At 47.1% G+C, this 26,761-nt stretch overlaps 1 protein-coding gene across 2 annotated transcripts in view; it reads left to right on the top strand.

The window, feature by feature from the left end:
* CHD2 (chromodomain helicase DNA binding protein 2) overlaps positions 1–26,761 on the top strand; it is a 1,519,436-nt gene that overhangs the window by 1,471,839 nt on the left and 20,836 nt on the right. For both annotated transcript variants that reach the window (XM_069222751.1, XM_069222752.1), the window contains one exon: positions 23,994–24,237. In XM_069222751.1, coding sequence (XP_069078852.1) covers positions 23,994–24,237 — 244 coding nt within the window. The remainder of the gene's footprint in view (positions 1–23,993; positions 24,238–26,761) is intronic.

A 26,761-nucleotide genomic window follows, 5' to 3' on the forward strand; every position in this document is an offset into this window, starting at 1 on the left:
GGTATATAGGCATTTGTAAAAAATCCTTAAATGTTTGGGCCATCCCTGCCTCCAAATAATGTATTACACCTGATCTGGCCTATATAGTATTTTGTCTGTTTGATGCGTAATTGTTGTGCTAGCATTGGGCCTATTCTATTCCCTTTTCTGTAAGAGGTTTTCTTCAGACGCAAAAGGGAAATTTCTGCTCTATTAGTGCATATAGATTGCAGTTTACCTTTCAAGGAAGTCACCTCCCTGTGCAAAAGCCAGGTAGGGGAATCTTTATGGGCCTTTTCGTCCGTTAACAGTTTGCTTTCCAGATTCTGTCTATCTTTAAACTTTTGTTGGTGCAGTATAGTTGCTATAGAGACGCTTTTGGCCTTAATAACCGCTTTGAATGCATCCCAGATAGTGAAGTGCAAGGTATCTGTGGGCTTATTGTGTTGGAAATAGTCCCTGATTGCTTTCCGAAGTTCGTCTCGGAGTAAACAGTTGCGTGTAAGGATATTGGAGAAATACCATCTGCGAAATCTGGAATGTGTCGTCACATTGTGTGACATCCGAGATAGAGACTTAGCAGCTTACAGCGACATCTCCACTCCACTGCATGTTGGCGCTTTGCTTGCAGCCTCTGAGGCATAATAGCAAAACACTGCGACCAGTACTGGTCACTGCGGCAGTTCCGTACTGCAGTGGAGGTGGCACTACTATCTGCCCTTAGGAGACACCCCCGGGAGTGGACTTCCTCCTTCTAGGTGGGTGGCCGAATCGATCCATCCAGATGTTGCATGGTTATCATAATCAGTTATCGCTCGCCTCTGTCACGCAAGAAGCCACCGTCCAACAGAGTCTCAAACTACTTAGTGCCCGTCGAGCCCAGATCAGAAGGAACATTGCAGTCTCTGACAGAGCACATGGCGCTGATGAAAGACCACCTCCTCGCTTCTCAACTGGACTTCCAAAATGAACTGAGGAACTTAAAGCAGACATTAAAGCCATCTTCTCTCTCTTCAAATAAGAAGTAAACTCACGTCTGACCTCCCTCCAGATTAATGTGGATTCGGTGGGTGCCCGCACTTTTGATTTGGAGACAAAAGTATAGGAGATGGGAAACCAGTTTGCTCGTCTGGACAGCAATCTCACTCAGTCACAAGCACAGCTTCAACTTACACTTCTCAAATGTGAGGATTTGGAAATCTGCTCACATAGACACAATATTTGAGTGAGAGGTTTGGAGGAGGGTAGTGAGGGCTTGGATCTCGAGGTATTCATAACCGGTCTTTTCTCCAAAAACCTGGGAGACAGCTACCATGAGGTTCAACTGGAACACATGCACAGAATGGGCATCGGAACCACTGGAGAAGGGATGAGACCTAGGGACTTCCTAGCAAAAGTGAGTTCATTTAAAGTGAAAGAGCTGATCCGCCAGAAGGCAAGGAAACGTGATACCATTGCCTTCCAAGGTGTGGAATGCTCTCTGTAACCAAGAATAGCCCCTGCAACATTAGCTCGCAGATTACAGTTTTGGCTGATCACAGACACTTTGAGAGCCAGAAGTGTTAGGTACAGATGGACCTCCCCTTTGGCATAGCTTTTGAGCTACATAACAAACAGCATCACTACACAGATCTCAAGGAAGCATCTCTTCTGTTAGGAATAGAGTGTGGGAAACTCACTGTAACCAATGAGAACTCAGATTCTTTGCAGAGGAGGTTGATGGCTCTGCCCACCACAAATGGCTGGCAAGAGCCGAAAAGGGGGAAGAAGATTCTCAGGAAATAAAGAGCTGAAGATAACATAACTGCTACGATTGATGAGAAAGAGGTCCTTTTTTGGCACTTCAATTATGACTGACTATCAGGATCTTGTTGGTGTGGTTTATATTTCTTAAGCAGTCTTGGAGTAGCAGCTCTCATCCTGGTGGAATGAGATGAAAGGCCCTCAGGAGACTCCATCTTGGGTAGAGCATAGCACAGAACTACACACCTCAACAAGGCCAGTTTCTGGACTGCCTTTCCTTTCTTTGCACCAGCAAACCCCACAAAGCATTGATATTCCACCTGTGCTCTTTAGTCCTGTCTACGTAGAATCCAGCCGGTGTAGACTATTCTCCCAAGAGGAGGATGTGGAAGACAGAAGAACTCCTCTCAGGGTGCCATGCCCACAAACCACTACCTGTGTCATAGGTAGGTCACCCCTCTTACAGCCCTAAGGCAGGGTGCACTATACCACAGGTAAGGGCATAGCTGCATGAGCAATATGCCCCTACAGTGTCTAAGTCATTTCTTAGACATTGTAAGTGCAGTGTAGCCATATTAAGTATATGGTCTGGGAGTTTGTCATTACGAACTCTGGAGCACAATAATGGCTTCACTGAATTCTGGGAAGTTTGGTATCAAGATTCTCAGCACAATAAACCCACAATGATACCAGTGTGGGATTTATTGAAAAATTCACACAGAGGGCATCTTAGAGATGTCCCCTGTATTTTACCCAATCCTTCAGTGCATGACTGACTGGTCTGTGCCAGCCTGTCACTGATGGATGAGTTTCTGATACCCTCGGATGAGAGCCTTTTGCTCTCTGGGGCCAGAAACAAAGCCTGCATTGGGTGGGGGTGCTTCACACCTCCCCCTTCAGGAACTGTAACACCAAGCAGTGAGCCTCAAAGGCTCAGGCTTCCTGTTACAATGCACCAGGGCACTCCAGCTAGTGGAGATGCCCAGCCCCCGGATAAAGCCCCACTTTGGGCGGCAAGTCCAGAGGGATAATTAGGAAAAACAAGGAGGAGTCACCACCTCATCCAGGACCACCCCTAAGGTGTCCAGGGCTGAAGTGACCCCCTTCTTGCAGAATCCTCCATCTTGGTTTGGAGGACAGGGACCAATAGGGTTAGGAATGTGCCACCCTCCCCAAAGGGAGTGGGCACAGGAAGGGTGTAGCCACCCTCAGGGACAGTAGCCATTGGCTACTGCCCTCTGAACCGTAAAAACGCCACTAAATCTTGTATTTAAGGTTTCCTGCACCAAGCTAGTCAGATTCCTGCCGAACTCACAAGAAGAAGAACTGCTTAGCTGAAACCCCAGCAGCAGAGAAGGAAAGGAGACACAACAACTGACTTCGCCCAGCCCTACCGACCTGCAGAAGAAAAGCAACGCGTCCTGCAGGTCCATAGACCTCTGAAAAACCTCCAGAGAACTGCCTGCATCCCAGAAGATCAAGAACTCGCCTGGACAGCGGCCCTGTCCAAAGAAGAAAAGAAAAAACCTCTTCTAAAGGACCCCCACCTCACTCCAGAAGAGTGAGTCCTAACCACTCTACACCCTATGCCCAAGGCCTGAGTCCAGGTGGCCCAACCGACTAGAGAGGACCCCCCGGGCGACAGCGAGCAAGTGCCCACCCTGAGTTGACCACTCCACCCTGGATTGACCTCTCCACCCCTCCACAACGATGCCTGCAGAGGGAATACTGAGGACCCCACTGACCGCGACAGCCCTGGGCGATGATAATCGATGCCAAAGGACCCCCTGCACCCGCAGCCCCCAGGCCTTGGAGAAATCGACACCCGGTGCAGCGATGATCAACAGGTGGCCCACTTCCCTGTCTGACTGGTGGTGTGCCCGAGACAGCCCCCCTGACCTTGCCTTCAGCGCCTGAGTGACTCCCGGGATCACCTCATAGAATTTTATTGGAAACCTGACGCCCTGTTTGCACCGTGTACCCGGCCGCCTCAGTGCTGCTGAGGATGTGGGATTGGTGCCTACTTAGGGCCCCTCCAGTGCTCCTCTAATCGTCCCTGGTCTGCCCTCTGAGCCGCAGGTACTTACCTGCTGGCAGGCCGAATTCCAAGCACCACCTGTCTCCATAGGAGCCGACGTTAAAATTGCTCAACTTTGACCTCTGCACCCGGCCGACCCCGTGTTGCTGGTGGTGGGTGTTTGGGGTTGACTTAACCCCCAACAGTGGACTACCTATAACCTGGAGACTGGAATTGTAAGTAGTGTACTTACCTCAAAAACTATACTTTAGTTTCTTCCTCCAGGAACTGTTCTGAAAATGTACAGTGTCCACTTTTAAAATAGATATTCTCTGTTATCTTAAAAACTGTTTACTTGACTAAAGTGAAACAAAGGTACATTGATGTCTACGCTAAGTACTTACCTGCAAAAGTATTTACTTCTGAACTGAGTATTGTGGTTCTAGTAATAAAGTAACAAAAATATATTTTTCTAAATAAAATCCTATTGGTCGGGAATTAAGTCATCGAGTGTGTGTTTCTTCTATTGCTGTGTGTGTACAACAAATGCTTAACACTACCCTCTGATAAGCCTAACTGCTCGACCACACTACCACAAATAGAGCATTAGTATTATCTATTATTGCCTCTGTCAAGCCTCTTGGGGATCCCCTGGACTCTGTGCACACTATATCTCATTTTGATATAGTATATACAGAGCCAGCTTCCTACAATAGTGTATAGGCCTTCTGGGTTTAAGCCCTGTGGATCCTGTTCCCGGCAGATGTTGGTAACGGATCCCCATTCCGTCTGTTTGTTTTTGTCTGGGGTCTCATCATGACCAAGTCCTCTTCTCGCCCTTGGTCTTTTCACTCCACGTATTGTGGTTCTCCTTTTGTTGTGTGTTTTGGAAACATTGCCTCTCCTTAGTTCACCCTAGGCATTCTCTGTTAGTATAGAGACTGGGTTTGGCATTTGCTCTTATGAGCTTGTAGTAGTAAACTACTTTATGCATTGACCTTAATTCTCCTCCATGTGTGAAGGTGTTATTGTACTCCTCCAGGAGCCCTTTCTTTCCTACTTTTGGTGGGATCCCCAATTATGGTGTCTCTTCCTAATATTATGTCTTCTGGGAAGACTGCTTTTTCCCATTTTTCAATGGGTTCTTTTTGTCTTTGTTTTCCTCTACTACAGGCTGATTTTGGTGTTTGTTGTTGATTTCCTTCCCTGTTGATCAGTGGGTTCTGGGTCGCATTTCTTGTTACTACGACATTCACACCTAGACCAGGATACTTTGGCTCAGTGATTAAGCCCTTGCTTCTAGTGTCTCCGGTTTCCCCACACCATAGGTTCCCTGCTAGCCAGTGCAACATTATTTCCATTAAAAAAAATCAAAAAGAAAAAAAAAATATGTATATATATATATATATATTAGTACAGTACTGATACAGTGCTCCTCACTGGAGGGCTCCCTCCTCTATTTCTGTTTACCACTTGCCCGCTAGGATCGCGTCATTCTGTATTCACTGGGTTTTTTCTTTTCCACATAATATTGTTTTTTTTTTTATGTATTCCCTCTTCTGGCAGCAATGTCATTCCTCCTGCTGCCATACGGGGGTAACATTTATGCTGTTTTTTTCCCATAACTACAAAAGGAGGGTATGGCGCTATTTCAAACCCTGGCTTGTGCAGGCTTTTTACGGCTTGCATAGTGGTGTTTTCCTCACTTTCTTTGTTCATTATGAGGGATTGTGATGACTGCTATCTTTTTCTTCCTGTTGTTGGTCTTCCTTCCATTTTTCTTGGTTGATTGCTGACGAAGAGATCATTGGTTCCTCTCTGCGCATGTCTACGGGAATTGTTCTTCACAAGTACCCCTTGTCTACTTCTCTTTGATCATAAGCATTGATTATTTCAGTTCATTTCCGTATGTTCCATCTGTTTGGTACAGGGTTGGTTCTGTGTTTTTCCTTTCACATTTCTCATTTTTAGGTTGAGCGTTCGCTTTCGGCCTGCTGTATACTAAAGTAGACAATAGAGTGAGTTTCAGCGTTCTGATTTATTAGTTGCAGTGTCCTTCAAAAATCCATGCTTGCTATTGGTCAGTTCTGCCTCTTTGTCCTGCCTTTTTTTCACTTTGGGAGCAGCACAAAGTATTGTGTAATTACGCTATGTCCTGTTTATCTCTTCTGTAAATGACTTTTTTTGGCTTTTGCCTGTTTCACCTCAACAGTGTAGGTGCTTGTTCAGCCTCTCCTCCCCACCAACTCCCTCTGTAAACATAACCCAACAGCAGAGGGGGGCTTTTCCAGGGCCAGCTCACCCTCGCTCTCTTCCTTTTGTTATTTTCAGTCTGTCTGGCAATAAAAGTACAGTCAGTAATTTACAACGCTATGAGCTCTAACTCGAGCAAACACAAGACGATTGCATTCCAAATGCTTGTTTTTGTTTATTTCCATTCGGCACCGAAAAGCAGGCCGTTTTCATGGACCAAACAGTGCCCTCTGCTTGAAGCACATTTGTGTCTATTCTTAGCGCGCTCCTAAAATACTTGCTGGCACTCCCAGCAAACGAGTTCTTCTGCTCAGGTGTACAGCTGCTGCAAAGCACTATGGGTGGCTCCTCTCAGAACCCTTGCAACAACTGATGTGAACCCAGCACCAGGCACAGCTGCTGCAGCCCGGTTTCTAACTTTAGCAAGTTACTGACCCAGCTAAATCAATCACTCTGACCAAGCAGGGCAGCAGCACACCGACGCCCACGGTTGGTGCTAAAGCCTTAGGGCAAAACGTACTCCATCCACATCACACCACACAAAGCTAAAAGTCTTGGGCGTGAGAACTAATTAGCATATGTGACATCATAAACGTGATATCACGCCAGCTTGTACATCAACGACAATGGAGAAGATGACATTAGTTAAATGATAAATTGCGAGGGAGCTGCCCCTGAAAGCTAGACTGTATCAAATAACTCAAGATTGTGATTAGCAGAAAAAAGGAAGACATGATGGGTTTCAGTTTTGCAATGTGACCCCGCAAACACTCCAGTAAGACGCTAGCTACTTCCCAGGAAGGTGCCTTTGCACTCCATGTATGTACACACAGAGGCCTCACAGGAACTGTGCTCTAAACATTCTCCGCATAGCCTGCCTTACAGGTAGCAGACCTAAGCCTTGTGCAGTCCCACCTCACTGGTGAGGCAGGATGCTGATCAAAAGAGATGCAATCCCAAGTCCGGTATTACATGTAGCAGGTAGAATTATCACCTCATGTACTAGCCACTGCAAGTATGAGGCCTGAAATGGGGAATAATATGGAGCCTGTGAATTACTGGGTCTTTTACTGCATGTTTTTTTCTCGAATTCCAGTGCTTTCTGGTCTCAAATTCTACCTTCTAAGTGCTGGTGCAATTGAGAAAGAAAAAGCAAGTGTTAAAAGGCATGACTTTGTCATTAAATGTGGTAAGACTACCATGATAACATTTGTACTTGGGTGGAGTGGCATTACCATTCTTTGCCAAACCATGCAGTATTACTTGCATGCACTACTTGGAAGGAGGGCTTCGGTGTCTTGGACTGCACACAATACAGGTTACTTCTATGTAAATACGTAGGTCTGGCAACTGGCAAACGTGCAATTACTTATTTGAAATCAAATGCAAAAAAAATTCCCCTATATAAAAATAAAGGTGTCATGTATTATGATTAATTGATTATGTGTTATTATTGATGGAAATGAATTTTTATTCAGTGCTTTTATGTCATATTGTGACTGAATAAAGATGTTAACTGACTGACTGAGAAATAGAGGTGTAGCCCAGCAGTCCAGTCATACTAGCCCTGGAGATGAAGAGCATCCCTTTTCAAGTGAAGGACTATAAGGGAGTGAAGCCGCGGCACCCCTTCCCGAACACCGCCTCACATGAAAAGCCAACATGCAACTTGCTCTTTACGGGAAAAAAACATAGAATTAAAATATTGTCCCCGCAGCAGATATGTAAATGGTTTCATCCCCATCGGAGTCACTTGGCGTCATTTTCCAATTGAAATGAAAAAGTGATTACAGGTGACAATAAGTGACACGCTTGTATTTACTGCTTTGTGAATAAATATCCCCCTGCCACTGGCCCTTGCAGTGCGCAGCGGCCACATCCGTCCATTATTTCAGCTTCTATTACACTCCGAGCCCTGGAGTATAGTAGCGCTGTTGTACAGGATTTTACTAGTGTCACACTGCTTTGTGCCCAGTTTAGCAACTTATTAAAAATGAAGATTCGAGAGTGGTCTATGGCCAGAGCGACTGATAAAAATACCACTCCGCGCCTGCTGCTCTTTCCAGTAAATATGAATTTACCATATTTGTCACTTACTCCATCCATCATCAGTACATAAGTGCCATATTTTACCGGAACATAGTTGCTGTTTCAAATATGGCAATGAGTCATTGTGAACACATTCACGGGATAGCGGACTTCATTTGCATTTCTCCTTGCTTCCATAAACTGTCAGTTTCTTTATGTACCCAGCACTGCTGCTCCTTTGGACCTCGTGTGGGTCTCCATCATGCTACACATGACTATTGTTTTTTTTTTTTTTTTTTTTTTCCCCTACAGTGCTGGTTGATGATTCATGGTGCCCTTGGGGGCAGTTTATAGCTGTGGTCTAGTGCAGTGATTTGCTTTTACAAAGTGCTGTAAATCGGACATTTCTTTTGACCGTTCCACGTAGTGTGTTGGGTTTTGGCATCTCCTCTTATCCCCACACACTTGCAGGGTCACCAGCCACTAACCCCTGAAAATCTACAAAATTAAATAAGCCTTTTCACCTTTAGCCTTATGTTAGAAATGTGGTACATTTTTTCAAACTCAGGCGTGGCAGTACCTGGCTGACCACAAATCAATGGCACAACTAGCTCTGCCAAAGCACCCCAGGTTTGATTTGCAGTGGCTCTGCTCTGGAAGTGTATACGCCATTCGACTAACAGTAACCAGTCCAAACCAAAACACATAGAGAAGACATTGTCATTCACAATGCCAATAGCTCTCACTCTTTCACAAATGCGAGGCCTATTGCACTGCAAATGCTTGTTCTTCCTTGGCCACGGTCAACAGTTGTCTCGCCATGCTGAAGCCTTGGCCTACAGAACACTGGCATGGACCTTTCCTTTTTCGTGGAGTGGGTCTTTTCAGACACTTGTGTCTTGACATGTCTCCAGTTTCAGGTTATTTTGTTTATTTATTTATTTATTTTCCTGACATCGTCTTTCTTCGGCATTCCGTGTTGGGGTGTTTTTCGGTCATGTTCACTTCGATATGTTCTGTGGTTTTCTACTGCACAGTTCAGTTCAGTGGGTTCCTTGTGTGCGGATACTTTTTCTGCCTCCGGTTCCCATAGCAGGCTGTTGTCTTGTTTTTCACGCCTGTTGTTCATTGTTGGGGACTCTTTTGTTTTCCCTTTTTCCTTTTCATACATTATTTTTTCTGCCTCATTTCACACGGGAAAGTCCTTTTCTTTTCCGTTGTCATTCAAGGCTTGCTATTCCAGTTTTCTTTGTTTGTCCTTTTTTACCATACCCTGCCCTATGTATGGCTGCTCACTTTGCACTTGCGCACGATCTTGCTGGTCTTTTCCACTTTAATTTTCCATTTTGGCCAAGGGCTGGTTTCTCAGCTTTTTCTAATGTAACCATACCAGTCTTATGGTGCTCTTTTAGGTGTTGTTTCATTCTTTCTGCCTGAGTTCTGTGTGCATCTGGCTATCACATATTGCCTCTGCTGGGGTACTATCTCGGCTGACTGTGAGATTGTTCGTATGGCATGCTTACGCTCATCACTCTACATAACTAGTCATATCTCCTTTCCATCATCCTGCTGTTTCTTTTTCACAGTTTTCTCTTCCCTAGGGGTGTGGTCGCCCCCTAGTTCCTGTGCAGTCTTTCCCTTACCATATCTCCTGTGCCTATGCCAGTCAGTTTTTTTCGTATGACTAACTTTTGTTATTCTTTGTTTCTGTGGCTTGCACCATGTTATTCCTCTAGTTTCACCAGGTTTTTCTTTGCGAGACTGGTGTGCTTTGTTTGCACCTCTCCTCCAGGGGTGGGACATTGTTTGGGTATCTAATTTTAAGATAAGGAATCTGCGGCTAGTTGTGTCTATGAGATGAAAAAGTTACTTACCCTTGGTAACACCTTATCTGGTAGATACACAGACTAGCCGCAGATTCCTTATCGACCCACCTATTCTCCCCGCTTGCGAACTGTGTACTCTTCAGTCTCGCTTAGGGTCAATTTCAGTGTTTGCTAGTTATTGTACATCTCTCGATGCATCTTTGTGGCTCCGCATTGCTCTGCGGCTTCAAGTCACCGAAGAAACTTTCGTCAGCGCATCGGAGAAGGGAATACATGGACTCCACTGACGTCAAGTCCGGAGTCTCTACCAACGCGCAGAGGTACTTGTGAGGAAAAATTTCCTGAACCAGTCTGGCTCCTGGGGGAGATTTCTAAGATAAGGAATCTGCTGCTAGTCTATGTCTCTAACAGATAAGGCGTTACCAAAGGCAAGTAACTTTTTCTACAGGACAAGCAGATGTAATTTTACCATACTTGCTTCACTTAGTCAAATTCAAACTACAATCTTCATCAATAAAAGTCCACTTAGCAACTAATAATGCATCCTGGAAACCCCCACTACAACCATCCTTTTTTAAGGTTCCTGTAATAAAGGATTTTCTGGAAGGATGTAAAAGTTTTCCCTCCAATGAAAATACCCTCACCTCCATGGAAACAGAACCTACTGCTTTCAAAACTGATGCGTCCCTGTTTGAACCCATTCATAAAGTAACCTTATAGCATCTGTCATGGCAACTGCTTTTTAATAGCAGTTACCTAAGCATGTAGAGTTAGTGAACTACAAGCACTGTCGTCATTAGAAACTCTTTATAGTATTTCACTATAATAGAGTAGTATTACACAAACACAGCCTCCTTTTTTACCAAGAGTAGTATGAGACTTTCACATTAATCACTTGATAACACTCCCTACTTTTTTTTCTAACCCCTGTACAGAGGCAGAAGGATCTCTACATTCTTTAGATATTAAAAGAGTCCTCCACTTTTATTTAGACAAATCAAAGGATGTAAGAAAAACACACCAATTCTATGTATACTATGGCACTTTATGACAAGGTTTAGCTACTTCGAAACAAACCAACATGAGATAGATTGTTTCTATTTGGTCTCCATATGAGAGGATCCCCGAAACGCGCGTAGGCTCTTGGTTCCTACTATGTTTCTGTAACGGTGTATAAAACTATTGATGTATTGAAAAAACTGTTGTTTGTATATATGTATATAGACTTATAATATATCATATTGCTGTTATAATAATTTTTGTAGCTATTTTTGTATGAATTTTGGATAACTATTTATAACATAGGAATTTTGTGTGCATGTGGTATGACTGACTTAATTCATTGTTAACAATGTATTTGATATAATACAATAAAATATGAATAAAATTATTATATGTCTTTACAAAATGAGATTTATTTTTATGAAAGCCATGAGTTGGATGTAGCCTAGGACCGGGCATGCAGTTATTAAAATAAATGTGGACATACATTATCATATGAATGTTGTTATATTGTGACCCTTTGTTGTATATTTATACACAAAGTACAATTCTAGAGTAGCTTTTTTCTCTTGTAGCTTTAGCTTCTATTTCCCTGGACTAGCTACTATATTGTTTTCAGGGACCCTTTTGTTTAGATAGATATGTGCAGAGAACTATCTCAGATTCCTAGAGTGACTCACAATGTAAAGAAGTTAGAAATGTACCCATCCATAAATGTTATACTAAAGAGCATTTGCACCTGTCAACCTTTTCTTTCGTTTTGCTTTAGAGACCTATCTCCCAACAACTGTGGATGTCTTCCCTCCCTTTCCTCATTATGAAAAATGATTTAATCCTGCCTTTGACAGGAGAAAATCTGACTGGCATCCTAACTGGACATGGTTTGTGAATGCCCCCCAAAATCTGAAATGTTATTGTTGTTTCTGGCTACAGAACGGAACAACCACAAGCACAATGTCTTTTTGAATTTTCTGTGTGTGGAAATGTAGGAGGCTGGAATGGCTTGTAGTGGGTACCAAGAGGTACTTACACCTTGCACCAGGCCCAGGTATCTCTTATTAGTGTAGAGGGGTGTCTAGCAGCTTAGGCTGATAGAAAAGGTAGCTTAGCAGAGCAGCTTAGGCTGAACTAGGAGACGAGTGAAGCTCCTACAGTACCACTAGTGTCATATGCACAATATCATAAGAAAACACAATACACAGATATACTAAAAATAAAGGTACTTTATTTTTATGACAATATGCCAAAAGTATCTCAGTGAGTACCCTCAGTATGAGGATAGCAAATATACACAAGATATATGTACACAATACCAAAATATGCAGTATTAGCAATAGAAAACAGTGAAAACAATGTATAGTCACAATAGAATGCAATGGGGGCACATAGGGATAGGGGCAACACAAACCATATACTCTAGAAGTGGAATGCGAACCACGAATGGACCCCAAACCTATGTGACCTTGTAGAGGGTCGCTGGGACTGTAAGGAAACAGTGAGGGTTAGAAAAATAGCCCACCCCAAGACCCTGAAAAGTGGGTGCAAAGTGCACCTAAGTTCCCCAAAGAGCACAGAAGTCGTGATAGGGGAATTCTGCAAGGAAGACCAACACCAGCAATGCAACAACGATGGATTTCCTGACGAGAGTACCTGTGGAACAAGGGGACCAAGTCCAAAAGTCACGATCAAGTCGGGAGTGGGCAGATGCCCAGGAAATGCCAGCTGTGGGTGCAAAGAAGCTGCCACCGGATGGTAGAAGCTGTGGATTCTGCAAGAACGACAAGGGCTAGAAACTTCCCCTTTGGAGGATGGATGTCCCACGTCGTGAAGAGTCGTGCAGAGGTGTTTCCGTGCAGAAAGACCGCAAACAAGCCTTGCTAGCTGCAAGGGTCTCGGTTAGGGTTTTTGGATGCTGCTGTGGCCCAGGAGGGACCAGGATGTCGCCAATTGCGTGAGGAGACAGAGGGGGCGTCCAGCAAGACAAGGAGCCCACTCAGAAACAAGCAGCACCCGCAGAAGTGCCGGAACAGGCACTATGAAGTGGAGTGAACCGGAGCTCACCCGAAGTCACAAAGGAGGGTCCCACGACGCCGGAGGACAACTCAGGGGGTCGTGCACTGCAGGTTAGAGTGCCGGGGACCCAGGCTTGGCTGTGCACAAAGGAAATCCTGGAAGAGTGCACAGGAGCCGGAGTAGCTGCAAAACACGCAGTTCCCAGCAATGCAGTCTAGCGTGGGGAGGCAAGGACTTACCTCCACCAAACTTGGACTGAAGAGTCACTGGACTGTGGCAGTCACTTGGACAGAGTTGCTGAGTTCAAGGGACCTCGTTCGTCATGCTGAGAGGAGACCCAGAGGACCGGTGATGCAGTTCTTTGGTGCCTGCGGTTGCAGGGGGAAGATTCCGTCGACCCACGGGAGATTTCTTCTGAGCTTCTAGTGCAGAGAGGAGGCAGACTACCCCCACAGCATGCACCACCAGGAAAACAGTCGAGAAGGCGGCAGGATCAGCGTTACAAGGTCGCAGTAGTCGTCTTTGCTACTTTGTTGCAGTTTTGCAGGCTTCCAGCGCGGTCAGCAGTCGATTCCTTGGCAGAAGGTGAAGAGAGAGATGCAGAGGAACTCTGATGAGCTCTTGCATTCGTTATCTAAGGAATTCCCCAAAGCAGAGACCCTAAATAGCCAGAAAAGGAGGTTTGGCTACTTAGGAGGGAGGATAGGCTAGCAACACCTGAAGGAGCCTATCAGAAGGAGTCTCTGATGTCACGTGCTGGCACTGGCCACTCAGAGCAGTCCAGTGTGCCAGCAGCACCTCTGTTTCCAAGATGGCAGAGGTCTGGAGCACACTGGAGGAGCTCTGGGCACCTCCCAGGGGAGGTGCAGGTCAGGGGAGTGGTCACTCCCCTTTCCTTTGTCCAGTTTCGCGCCAGAGCAGGGCTGAGGGATCCCTGAACCGGTGTAGACTGGCTTATGCAGAGATGGGCACCATCTGTGCCCATCAAGGCATTTCCAGAGGCTGGGGGAGGCTACTCCTCCTCAGCCCTGACACCTTTTTCCAAAGGGAGAGGGTGTAACACCCTCTCTCTGAGGAAGTCCTTTGTTCTGCCCTCCTGGGCCAAGCCTGGCTGGACCCCAGGAGGGCAGAAACCTGTCTGAGGGGTTGGCAGCAGCAGCAGCTGCAGTGGAGACCCCAGAAAGGCAGTTTGGCAGTACCCGGGTCTGTGCTAGAGACTCGGGGGATCATGGAATTAGATCATGATCTTAGACATGTTACATGGCCATGTTCGGAGTTACCATTGTGACGCTATACATATGTCGTGACATATGTATAGTGCACGCGTGTAATGGTGTCCCCGCACTCACAAAGTCCGGGGAATTTGCCCTGAACAATGTGGGAGCACCTTGGCTAGTGCCAGGGTGCCCACACACTAAGTAACTTAGCACCCAACCTTTACCAGGTAAAGGTTAGACATATAGGTGACTTATAAGTTACTTAAGTGCAGTGGTAAATGGCTGTGAAATAACGTGGACGTTATTTCACTCAGGCTGCACTGGCAGGCCTGTGTAATAATTGTCAGATCTCCCTATGGGTGGCACAAGAAATGCTGCAGCCCATAGGGATCTCCTGGAACCCCAATACCCTGGGTACCTCAGTACCATATACTAGGGAATTATAAGGGTGTTACAGTATGCCAATGTAAATTGGTGAAATTGGTCACTAGCCTGTTAGTGACAATTTGGAAAGAAAATGAGAGAGCATAACCACTGAGGTTCTGGATAGCAGAGCCTCAGTGAGACAGTTAGTCATAACACAGGTAACACATACAGGGCACACTTATGAGCACTGGGGCCCTGGCTGCCAGGGTCCCAGTGACACATACAACTAAAACAACATATATACAGTGAAATATGGGGGTAACATGCCAGGCAAGATGATACTTTCCTACAGGAAATAAATGTACAAATGCAGATTCACATTGTGAATCATTGAAGTGTTTTCGCAAATAAAAGTATCTATATAAATAAAAACGCAGGTGATCGAGTAACCGACGAGGATAGGCTCCTTGAATAAAGTAGCTGTATGAAAGGGAATTTGAGCTAACTTTCAGTCACCGTTTTTTCACTGGCCAAGTCCACACTATGTTTGGCCAAGAAATGTACCTTAATAAATGTATGTTTGCAGCATGTGCTCACTCAAATGACCTAACCAGCCCAAAAAGCTCTTTTCCATCCATTTGATGCACAGCGAATGCTGCCAAATACCAGGGTTCAAGGATTAAGCTTTTAGTCACACGTATGAGCTGTTTTTCCGCCGATAGCGTGGTTTATTAATGACAAAGAACTTTTGTATTCTGATGGTTGTCACCGCCTCCTGGATGGGATTGCCAATTCTAGGAGGTTTTTCAAAATACACACACAGCTGAGTCCGCGTCGTCTGCCCGATCTGCACTGTTATATATCCAATTGCTGCTGTGCCTCTGAAAGAGAAAGAAATCAGTAGCACTTTGACAGTCTACACTGAGTCCGGAGTGCACACAGTGTTGGTCAGCTCCTGTGTTCCTCACCCGATACTGTGGCCCTAAACTGTCGATCTGCCTGTTTCCAACGTACCCCTCCATTTCCACAACTGAGCTCTGTTCTTGGCATAGATGCCAAGTTTTTAGTTTGTGTATGTGTAACATTTTCAGGGTTGCTGTAGGTTTTGTGTGAAATTTCCCATACCTCAGGTGTGACTTTTGAGTGAAACGTTAACGTGAGCGGATCGAGCACTTAAATCCATGTAACAAGGTTAAGTTCATAATTTTTTTAAAAAGTTTTTGAAATAATTTCAGAAATAGCATAGCGCCATTGAAGTCTCTGCACATTTAGCCTATACAGTGGGTCCATGGATATCAGAAGTAGAGCGCTTGATGACCTGACTCCAAGGGCCCACAGGCATGAAGTACATCAACAGACAATGGGGACTCATTGTCAGTGGTGCAGTTGTCATCCTACTCATATAACGCTTCCTGCCAAAGGTGTGGCCGCAAAGTGTTCTTACTTGTAGGTCATGGAAGGGCGTTTAAGTTGTAATCGGAGAAGAGCACAGAGGCAGCTCATGGCTAGACAGCCTGGCTTCTGGTTTCACTGAAAGACTATGCATTGAGTGCAAAAGCATCTGTAATATTCCCTGATGGGTTCCCTAAGAAGCTTGACAGAGGCAATAATAGATAATACTAATGCTCTATTTGTGGTAGTGTGGTCGAGCAGTAGGCTTATCAGAGGGTAGTGTTAAGCATTCGTTGTACCTACACAAGCAATAAGTGAAATCACACACACAGTGACTTGACTCCAGGCCAATAGGTTTTTATATAGAAAAATATTATTTTGTTAATTTATTTTTAGAACCACAAGATTCATTTAGCAAGTAAGTACATTAAATAAATGGTATTTTGCATAGTAATACTTAGGACTTTGAATATATATCAATATTGTACACAGTTTTCTTTAAAATTGCAAAAAGCTATTTTAAAAGTGGACACTGCAATTTTCAGCAGTTCCTGGGGAGGTAAGTAAAGTACAGTTTCTGAGGTAACCACCACACTTACGGGTTCAGTCTCCAGGGCATAGGTAGCCCACCGATGGGGGTTCAAGACAACCCCAAACACCCAGCAACACAGGACCGGTCAGGGGCAGAGGTCAAACAATAGCTAAAATAACGTGGGTGCCTATGGAGACAAGGGGTACTCCGGTTCCAGTCTGCGTGTAGGTAAGTACCCGCGTTGTCGGAGGGCAGACCAGGGGGGTTTGGAGGAGTACTGGAGGGGCCCCAAGTAGGCACAAAAACCACACCCTCCGCGGCACAGGGCGGCCGGGTGCAGTGTGCCAACAGGTTGTTGGGTTCTCAATAGAACTCAATGGAGGGACCCGGGGGTCAGGGCACGGGGGTCTCTCGGGCAAACCATTGACTGGGCAAAGGTGAGGGTCACCTGCTGGTCGGTGTTACACCGGTGGTCGGTTTCTCATGGGCCTGGGGGTGTAGTGCTTCTCCAGGCGTCGGATATATTTGTCCCGGGCAGTCGTGGTCAGGAGGGTCCTCGGGATTTTCTCTGCAGGCATCGTCCCGGGGGTGCAGAGAGGTCAGCCCAGGGTGGACATGTCCTCTGAGTCGCATGGGGGTCCTCACTGGATAGTTGGTTTCTCTGGACACGGGCCAGGGGCGTCGGGTGCAGAGTAGTTGGACTTACGCTTCTGGAGTGAGGTGAGAATCCCTTTAAAGTTGGTTTCTTGGTCTTTTCTTTGGGCAGGTCCGCTGTCCATGGGAGTTTCTTGGTACTCAGTGATGCAGGCAGTCCCTGGAGGCTTTTCAGGGGTTGCTGGTCCTGCAGAACGTGTTGCTTCTTTTCTTTCAGCTTTTCGAAGCAGGAGATGGGCCAGTCAGTTGATGTCTCCTTCTCTTCTCTACGGGGTTTGTCAGCTCAGCAGTCCTTCTTTCTTAAGGTCTTCAGGGATCTGATGATCTGGGTTTAGGGTCGCCCCTAAATACAAAATTTAGGGGTGTGTTAGGGTCAGGGGGCAGTAGCCAAGGGCTACTGTCAGTGAGGGTGGCTACACCCTCCTTGTGCCCACTCCCTCTGGGAACAGGGGGCACATCCCTATCCGTCCTACTCCTCCAAATCAAGATGGAGGATTTCTCAAGGAGGAGGTCACTTCAGCTCTGGTCACCTTAGGGGTGGACCTGTCTGGAGAGGTGACTCCTCCTTGTTTTTCACATTATCCCTCTGGTCTTGACGCCAGAAGTAGGGGCTTGCATCTCCACTAGCTGCAGTGCCCTGGGGGCATTGTAACACACCAGGCCTGGGCCTTTGAGGCTCACCGCCAGGTGTTACAGTTCTGGAAGGGGGGAGGTGTGAAGCATCTCCACCCAGTGCAGGCTTTGTTCCTGGCCCCATAGAGCACAACATCTCTCACTACAGGGGGTCAGAAACTCGTCTCTCAGTGGCAGGCTGGCACAGACCAGTCAGTCCTGCACTGAAGGAGTGGGTAAAATAAAGGGGGCATCTCTAAGATGCCCTCTGTGGGCATTTTTTTTAAATAAATCCAACACTGGCATCAGTGTGGGTTTATTATTATTCTAAGAAGTATTTAGTGTAGCCATTATGGAACTGTGGAGTTTGTTTTGACAGACTCCCAGACCATATACTTAATGTGGCCACACTGTACTTACAATGTCAAAGAATGGACTTAGACACTGTAGGGGCATATTGCTCATGCAACTATGTCCTCACCTGTGGTATAGTGCACCCTGCCTTAGGGCTGTAAGGCCTGCTGGAGGGGTGACTTACCTATGCCACAAGCAGTGGGTTTTGGGCATGGCACCCTGAGGGGAGTGCCATTTCGACTTTGGTCTTTTTCTCCCCACCAGCACACACACGCTGTGAGGCAGTGTACATGTGCTGTGTGAGGGGTCCCCAGGGTGGCATAAGAGACCTTCCCTGGCCACAGGGCCCTTGTTACCAGGGGTACCATTTACAAGGGACATATCTGTGTGGCAGGGCTGTGGCAATTGTGGAGACAAATGTACAGTTTTAGGCAAAGAGCACTGGTGCTGGGGCCTAGTTAGCAGGATCCCAGCACACTTTCAATCATAACTAGCATCATCAAAAGGCAAAAAGTTAGGGGGTAACCATGCCAAGGGAGGCATTTCCCTACAGATTGCTTTTATCCCCTTTCGTGCTACAGAAGAGCACCCAGCTGTGTTTATTTACACCCGGCCACTGACCTGCACATGCTTCACAGCCTCTGCGTGGCTGCAGACGCGGGATCCAAGGTGCTCATGGATCAGGGAGCGGGCGGTCCATCCAGTCATCCTCCTCTCCTCCATTGCCTCCAAGCCTTCCTAGTCTGTTGTAACATCAGGGACCAGTTGGTGGCAGGATCCGCCAACACCTGCCCAACTGGGAAGCCATCACCATGGACAGGTGGGTGTTGCAAATTGTCCGAAGGGTCTCCTCCCTCCCCTTCGAGGCTTACCCTCTGGCCATGCCACCACCATTCAATCACCTATTGTAGGATCATTAAGCACTTCTCCGCAAGGAAGTGTAGGCTCTCTTGGCCAGGGGAGCTATAGAGAGGGTCCCTGTGCCAGAAGTAGGTTGTGATTGTTAGTCCCGCTACTTTCTGGTGCCCAGTAAGGACAAGGGCCTTTGCCCTATCTTAGATCTCCAGTCCCTCAATCTCTTCCTCAAGAAGGAGAAGTTCAAAATGAAAACTCTTACTTAGATCCTTTCTGCCATGGAGCCTGGAGACTGGATTGTAGCGTTGGACTTGGAGGACGCCTATTTTCCACATTCCCGATCTGCCGGCCCACAGACGTTACTTGCGATTCGTGGTAGGTCATAAGCACTTTCAATTCATTGTGCTCCCCTTCAGTTTTAACAGCACCCCTCTGGTGTTTACGAAAGTGATGGCGGTTGTTGCAGCTCATCTGCGCAGGTAAGGAGTTTCAGGCCCACATTGCGACCCTGGCGGTTTCAAACCACCAGGGTGGAGGGCAGAGGAAGCACCGCCAACAGGCTGGCGGTGCTTCCCGGGCCATTCTACCGCCGCGGTCAGAAAAGGGGAACCGGCGGTTTCCCGACGGTTTTCCCCAAGCAGCGCCGCCATGGGGATTCCGACCCCCTTCCCACCAGCCTGTTCCTGGCGGTTTACACCGCCAGGAAGAGGCTGGCAGGAACAGGTGTCGTGGGGCCCCTGGGGGCCCCTGCACTGCCCATGCCACTGGCATGGGCAGTGCAGGGCCCCCCTAACAGGGCCCCACAAAGATTTTCAGTGTCTGCTTTGCAGACACTGAAAATCGCGACGGGTGCCACTGCACCCGTCGCACCCCTGCAAATCCGCCGGCTCCATTCGGAGCCGGCTTCCTCTTTGCAGGGGCTTTCCCGCTGGGCCGGCAGGCAATCTTTTGGAGATCGCCCGTAGGCCCAGCGGGAAAGTTGTAATGACCCCCGCGGTCATTTGACCGCGGTGCGGTCTTTTGGAGGTTTCCGCCCGGCGGGCGGCGCCCGCCGGGATCGGAATGACCCCCTTAGTCTTCCCCTACCTCGACAACTGGCTGTTGAAGGTGAACTCGCCCCAGGATGTCGTCCCCCACCTCCAGACTACGGCGTACCTCTTGCATTTGCTGGGGTTCACTATAAACATGCCGAAGTCCCTTGGCTTTACAGCTGCTCCTCGCAACCCTCAGTCCACTTTTCATCCCTTTCGTGGTTATGAAAGGGGCACCCAACTGCATCCATTTCCCTTCAGCCACCGTGCTACGCATGCTGCCCAGCCTCTGCGTGGTCACGGAGGCGGGATCCAATGTACCTGTGGATCAGGGAATCCCCACTGCAGCCTCAAAACCTTCATAGTCTGTTGCTCCATCACAGATTATTTGGAGGCAGGATTCGCCATCACCTGCCCCACTGTGAATCCATCACGACGGACAGGTGGATTGTGCAAATTATCCATAGGGGCTACTCCCTCCCCTTCAAAACCAGGACCCCAGTGGCAGTGCTCTCGCCCCTAAATATTGGTTTCCTGGTATAATTTTACACCCACAATAGGCATACTGGTGCACCCATGCAAGTCCCTAGTATATGATACTTAGATACCCAGTGTAGGAAGCTGGCTCTGTATATACTATATCAATATGAGATTTAGGCCCTCATTATGAGCATGGCGGTTCAGACCGCCATGCCGCAGCGGTAAATACCGCCACCGGCATGGCAGTCTGAACCGCCATAATATGAACACAGGGAGGTCCGTCTGTGGCGGCCCTCCACTACTGTCGACAGGCAGCGCCGCTCTCCGGATAATGAACCCTGTTTCCTCCAGCCTTTCCCTGGCAGAAGGGGAGCTCTAGGCCCCCCCTTGAGGCCCCTGCACTGCCCATGCACTTGGCATGGGCAGTGCAGGGGCCCCGTGCAGTGCCCCGTCTTGCAGGTCACTGCACGATTTACGGGCAGTGATCTGCGCGATGGGTGCTGCTTCACCCGCTGCGCTGAGCCATTGATGGCGGCTCCATGTGGAGCCGTCCGCAATGTCTCGGCCCAGCAGAATGTTTGTAATTTGGCCAGCAGGTTCTCAAGGGCCCTGGTGGTCTATAAAAAGACCGCCAGCATGAACACAGCGGGATTTCCCACCGTGTTCATAATGAGCCCCTTAGTGTGCACAGAGTCCAGGGGTTCCCCAGGGGCTTAATAGAGGCTAATGTAGATAACACTAATGCTCTGTTTTGCTGTAGCATGGCCGAGCAATTAGGCTTATCAGAGGGTAGTGCAGAGTTTTTGTTGTGCACACACAGTCAAAAAATGAGGCCCATACTCAGAGCCTAATTCCAGGCCAATAAAGTTATATGGGAAAAATATATTTGTTACTTTATTTCTAGAACCAAAAGATTCTCGTTGCAGGTAAGTACAGTTGTAAGTATGTATCAAGCATATGTGTCAAATGTACTTTGTTTAAGTTTGCCAAATAAAACAGTTTACAGGCAAGTAACAATTTTCACTGTCAAAAGTTGACACTGCAATTTTCAGAACAGCCCTGGGGTGGAAAGTGTTAGTACAGTTTTGAGGTAAGCTCTCAACTTACAGTTCCAGTCTCTGGGGGTTTGGATGTCCACTGGTCAAGGTCCAAGATGACACAAAACATACACCATCAGCAACACGGGGCCGGCAGGGTGCAGAGGTCAAAGTTGGTGTTAGATTTAGAATGGGATCGTATGGAGACCTGGGGCACTTTAAAACAGATCTGCTGGCAGGTAAGTACCCATGACTTCGGAGGGCAGATGGGTGTGTTTAGGTGAGGACCCGGGGGGAAGGGGAGCACAGGTTACCCCAAACGCACATCCTCAGCAGGACAGGGGGGCCAAGTGCAGGGTGCAAACACAGTGTCAATAAGGGAACCCCGAGGGTAACAAAGATGCAGCAGACTTATTTTCAAGATGGCAGAATCAACCAGCTAACTGGCAGGGCTCTGTGCACCTCCCTAAGGGGGAGCTGGACAGGGGCGTGGTCACTCCCCTGTCCCTTGTTGGATTTCACTCCAGAGGGGGAACCAGGGGTTCCTGAACTGGTGCAAACAGGATTATGCAAGGAGGACACCATGTGTGCCCTTCAAAGCATGCTAGTGGCGCGCAGAGGCCACTCCACCCAGTCCAGAGACACCTAATTCAGAAGGAGAGGTGGTGCAGGAAATCCTTTTTTCTGCTTTCCCCTGCTTGAGTTAGGCTCTGGGGTCAGCAGCAGCATGGGTTTACAGCCTCACCTCGCAAGGGTGCACAGGCAAAACTGGGTGATCCTCTAAGGAACCCCCAGAGTACATTGCATCATGCAGTTAGCACTGGAATTGGTATAGTTGCATGATTCCAACATGTTTGATACCAAACATGCCTAAGTTTGGAGAAACCATTATGTAGTTGGACCACTCGTGTTGACCAGTGTCTACCACATACCTTAAGATGGCTGCTTGCACTTACCAAGCCCAGGGATTGCTCATGCATGTGTACCCTCAGACTTAGGGACATGCCCACTTCCCTTGGGCTAAAGGGCCTACCAGAGGAGTGACATACAGTGTCTAAGTGCAGTGACCATGATTTAAGGCCAGACTTATATCTGAAGTGAAAGGTGTGTGCACCATTTCATGCAGGATGCAATGGCAGGCCTGCAGACACAGTGCCATGGGTGGCACAATACATGCTGCATCCCATGGGGTCTCCTGGTGTACCAATGCCCTGGGTACCTATGTACCATATATTAGGGACTTGCATGGATGCACCTGTATGTCAATTGTGTGGGTAAAAGGTTCACCAGCAACCACATTTAGAGGTGAGAGCACAGACACTTGGGTCCTGATTAGAAGGATCCCAGTGCACTACAGTCTAAACACACTGACACCAGGCACAAAGTAAGGGGTAACTATGTCAGAAAGATGACACTCTCCCTCAGTCTGGAACAAAGAAAGGTAAGGCAGTGCAGAAGAAGACTCTACCACAGTATTAAGAATGGCTATGCACAGGACAAGAAGCAGCCACCAGAAGGACTAAGGGCACATTCAACCAGGTACTACCACTGCTTTGAATACAGTGTGCTTCTTCTTGACATCTGTCACACTGCAACGTCGGCACCAGTGCACATGCTCACAAAGCACTACTACCTTGAGAGCCAGGTCTGACTGGAAGGGCATTTTGCCTATTTGGTCCTGCATGATTTTCTGGTCCAAGTCCATTCCACAGACCTGGTGGAAGACCTTTGCAAGGTACTTTGGGCTCTATTCTAAAAGGGAGGGATGTACGGTTAGCAGTATTCATCAGAAGAACAAGTTACGTTCAGTAATGCTCTTTTTCGTGGATTCTCTTAACTACATATTCGTCACTGCTTTCCCAACTTTCCATTCTGTGGAGTAGTCTCCTTATGTTATCCAAAAAAAATCCAAAATTGGAGATCTGCACACAAGTACCACAAATTGTTTCGTGCTCTGCATCCAAGGATGTGAAAAGTTGTGCAAAAAACTGACATCAGCACACAGGGGTGGCACCTAAATGCGGCTCTGCACTATCACTTCTGGGGCAAAACATGGTCAACTCAAAGCTGCACAACGCCACCTAGTGATGCACAAGAGCTCTGCTAGGAAAACATCCGGGCTGGCTCCTTGATAATATTCTGAAGGTGAGGAATCTGTGGTGAGAGTATCAGAAAGAGTGTTACTGAAGGTAAGTGACTTGTTCTTTGCTGCCATATCATGGTGGGCTTTCATACATGCTAGTAGATGAATGCATTGGTTCAAATGCCATTTTACTCTGTTTTCCATCCCAGGGTTTCTCAAGTGCAGAGCAGTTTTTGTGCAGGTGAGAGGCTAATTTTGAGGGCCTGTAGATATTTGACCCAGTATGCGGGTGACACCCACAAATTGCAGGTGAATTGACAACTCTAAATTTGATCAGGGAATTTTGAGCCTTCATGATGGGGTAAGAAGTGTGGTAAAAAGTATTCTTTTTTTTTTTTTTTTAAATGTCTTTCATGCAGAATATCAAGCTCATATCAACCTCTTACAAATAATTACTCTGAGGCATTTCATTTCATTGATGTGATAAATTTAAAATAAATATTTTTCTGTTTCATATAGAACGAGGTGATTGGCCGAGAGATCGGAAGTTTGACTATGTAGGCAGCAGCAATCAGCCTTGGGGAGAAAGACACCCGTATGAGCAGAACCGCTTTAAAGACCGCCACTATGAAGACCGTCGCCCCCATGGGGATCCCCGGCGAAATTCTGAAAATTACAGACAAAATAATACTTCCCGGAAAAGACCATATGAACAATACAACAATGAAAGAGACCATAGGGGACACAGAGAATACTATGACAGGTAATTATCTCATCACCATGTTAGGAGAGACGGCACTGCAAATAAGTTCTTATTTATGATAGATGCTTCTACTTGAAGATTCCTCATCTTTTAAATCTTCCTTGGCACCAGATCAGATCCAGAAAAGCTTCTACAGCTACTGCGAGTCAATAGGTGGTACCATCGACATTCACTGTGACTCTGCCCAACGACAGACACATAACATGTCTGTTGTGGGGCGCCACTCCTGCGATCTGACATCAGTACTTCTGGAGTTCCACTCTCCTGATTGCATTAGACTGAACAATTGTTTTTCAAACAAATTATTTGGCAGTGTAGCAGGGGTGTCACCACCGAATATTACAGGTTTTAAACCTTTCTTGCCCCAAGCAATTGTCGGTTTGTTGCACGAGTTACGACTTTAGCATAATGGTTCAAAGTGTGCTTTCCCACCTATGGATGACACAGGTAAACGTGGTTCAGTACAGCAGTGATGAATGTGAAAGACAGATTATTGCAGCCCGCAATTCTCTATTCAATGTGTAAGTGACATAGAAACATTGCTTTTGGGTTTCTAACAATCCCATAAAGGAATAGGGCATTGTGGAAACAGTAACAAACGTTTTTTCGTTTGGGCATGGCCAGCCTAGATGGCAGACTCAACACGTCCTGCTAGGGTTCCCACCATGAACAAAATAATTCTTCCTAATCCTGAATAATCTGTGACAGTCAGAAACGGAGCTGGCACTGGTGCCCCCAATACTTTGGGAATCCAGGGAACCCACAATTAGGAGGATGGCTCAGTTTATGGTGTACATGTATGGTGTGGTATCCTATGTTGAGTCCATGCAACTCTTAGTGACTGTGTTTTGTTGCCTTGATAACCAAAGCTCTCTAGGTGTAGCTGTGAAGAGCAGCTCAGGCTTATCAAGGAGGAGTGTAGATCACTTACAGTACCACAGTAGTCAGTCATTGATTGTCACACAAGAAAGAACCACAACAGGTGTTGCAAAAATATTCTTTATTACAACACCACTTCTATTCTAACATTGGTATATCTCCACTTGGAAGTATCTACACACAAAATATACACTTAGTAGCAAGCAGGAAAAGCATGGAAATACATCGGACCCTATAAGGGAGGTAGCAAACCATATACTTAGAAAGTGGTATAAGAATGGAGGTGTCCAACCAAGTTGAGTGTGTTACAATCCCAAGGGCTGGGAGAGTAAGAAATTACCAGAGGTATGTATCAGAAATCCCACAGGCGCCTGATTGCAGAGATGTAATCGAGTCGGGTGTCCGATAGGCTACCACAGGACCATTGCGGTTGGAATTTTTTCAGATTCAGGACCCTTCCCAGAGGACCCAGGGGAAACCAGCTGGCACAAAAAAGGTTGGATAGTACCCCCACCCGTGGATACCCAGAAGATTGGTGAACCTACACCAGGGACTCCAGGTGCCTAGGGGTGAAGTGACATCAGAAACCCTCGTTGGGTCACTGGAAGCCTTGGTTGTCCAGCTGGTATCGTGACCCATGGACCAGATCAGTGGAACCCAAAGGTGGATTACTGATGTGAAGAACCTGAAAAAGAAGGGGACAGTGTCCAGACCACTCGAAGATGTCCAGGCGGTGCAGGTAGGCAATGCCCACCCTGCAGGTCAGTGAAGGATGAATTCCATCTGCGGAGTCAAGGGGATGCAGGAAGATCCTTGGAGTCCCCCACGAGTTGTCCCGTGTCAGTCGCCGGATTGCAGGAGGGTCAGTGATTAGCAGTGCCACCAACAATCATTGGAAAATGCAAGAAGTTGTTCCAGAAACTTTGCATGATTTTGGGGACCAGCAAGGTCCAGGAAACTCGATCTTTGGTGGCGAGTCAGGGCTGACCCTCAGCATACAGGAGAGCAAGAAGGAATAATTGGAGCCCCCACAAGATACCCACTGGCAGCAGGCATAGGGAGTCGCAGGGAGGCTTTAGCAGTGCAACCAAACTTGAGTCCCATGCCACAGGAGCTGCAGAGTGGAAGCTGATCTTGGAGTTGCAGAGTGCTGGAACTTCTTGGAGCTCGAAGATCTCCTGGGGGAAGAGCCAACAAGCCTTGGTAAGATCAACAGTTGCTGTGCACAGGGGTTCTGTTTCAGTGGCTGCGGCAAGGGCCCACTGTCTCCCAAGTTGGTCAGAAGACAAGTTGGACCCCAAGAGAACCACAGAACCACCGCCTGTGTTGCAGAGGCTTTTGATGTCCATGGGACAGCAGGATCCACCAGCCAGCCATTATCGTCTTAAGGCGCCTGCAGATGCAGGGGAGTGACTCCTCCACTCCAAGGGAGATTCCTTCTTGCTTCTTGGTGCAAACAGAGTCATTGTGACCCTAGAGGATGCACAGTCATGTATTTTTTAGAAATCTTGCGGGAGCTGGCGAAACAGTGTTGCAGTGGGAGCCCTCCCGTATGGATACAGTCTTGTTTCATTTTTAAAATCAGTAGTGGTTCCGGAAGCCAGTAGCAGAAGATGTCTCACAGGGAGTTCCTTGTAGAGTCTTG

The sequence above is a fragment of the Pleurodeles waltl genome, chromosome 3_1, assembly GCF_031143425.1.
Source record: "Pleurodeles waltl isolate 20211129_DDA chromosome 3_1, aPleWal1.hap1.20221129, whole genome shotgun sequence".
NCBI classification, from domain to species: Eukaryota; Metazoa; Chordata; class Amphibia; order Caudata; family Salamandridae; genus Pleurodeles; species Pleurodeles waltl.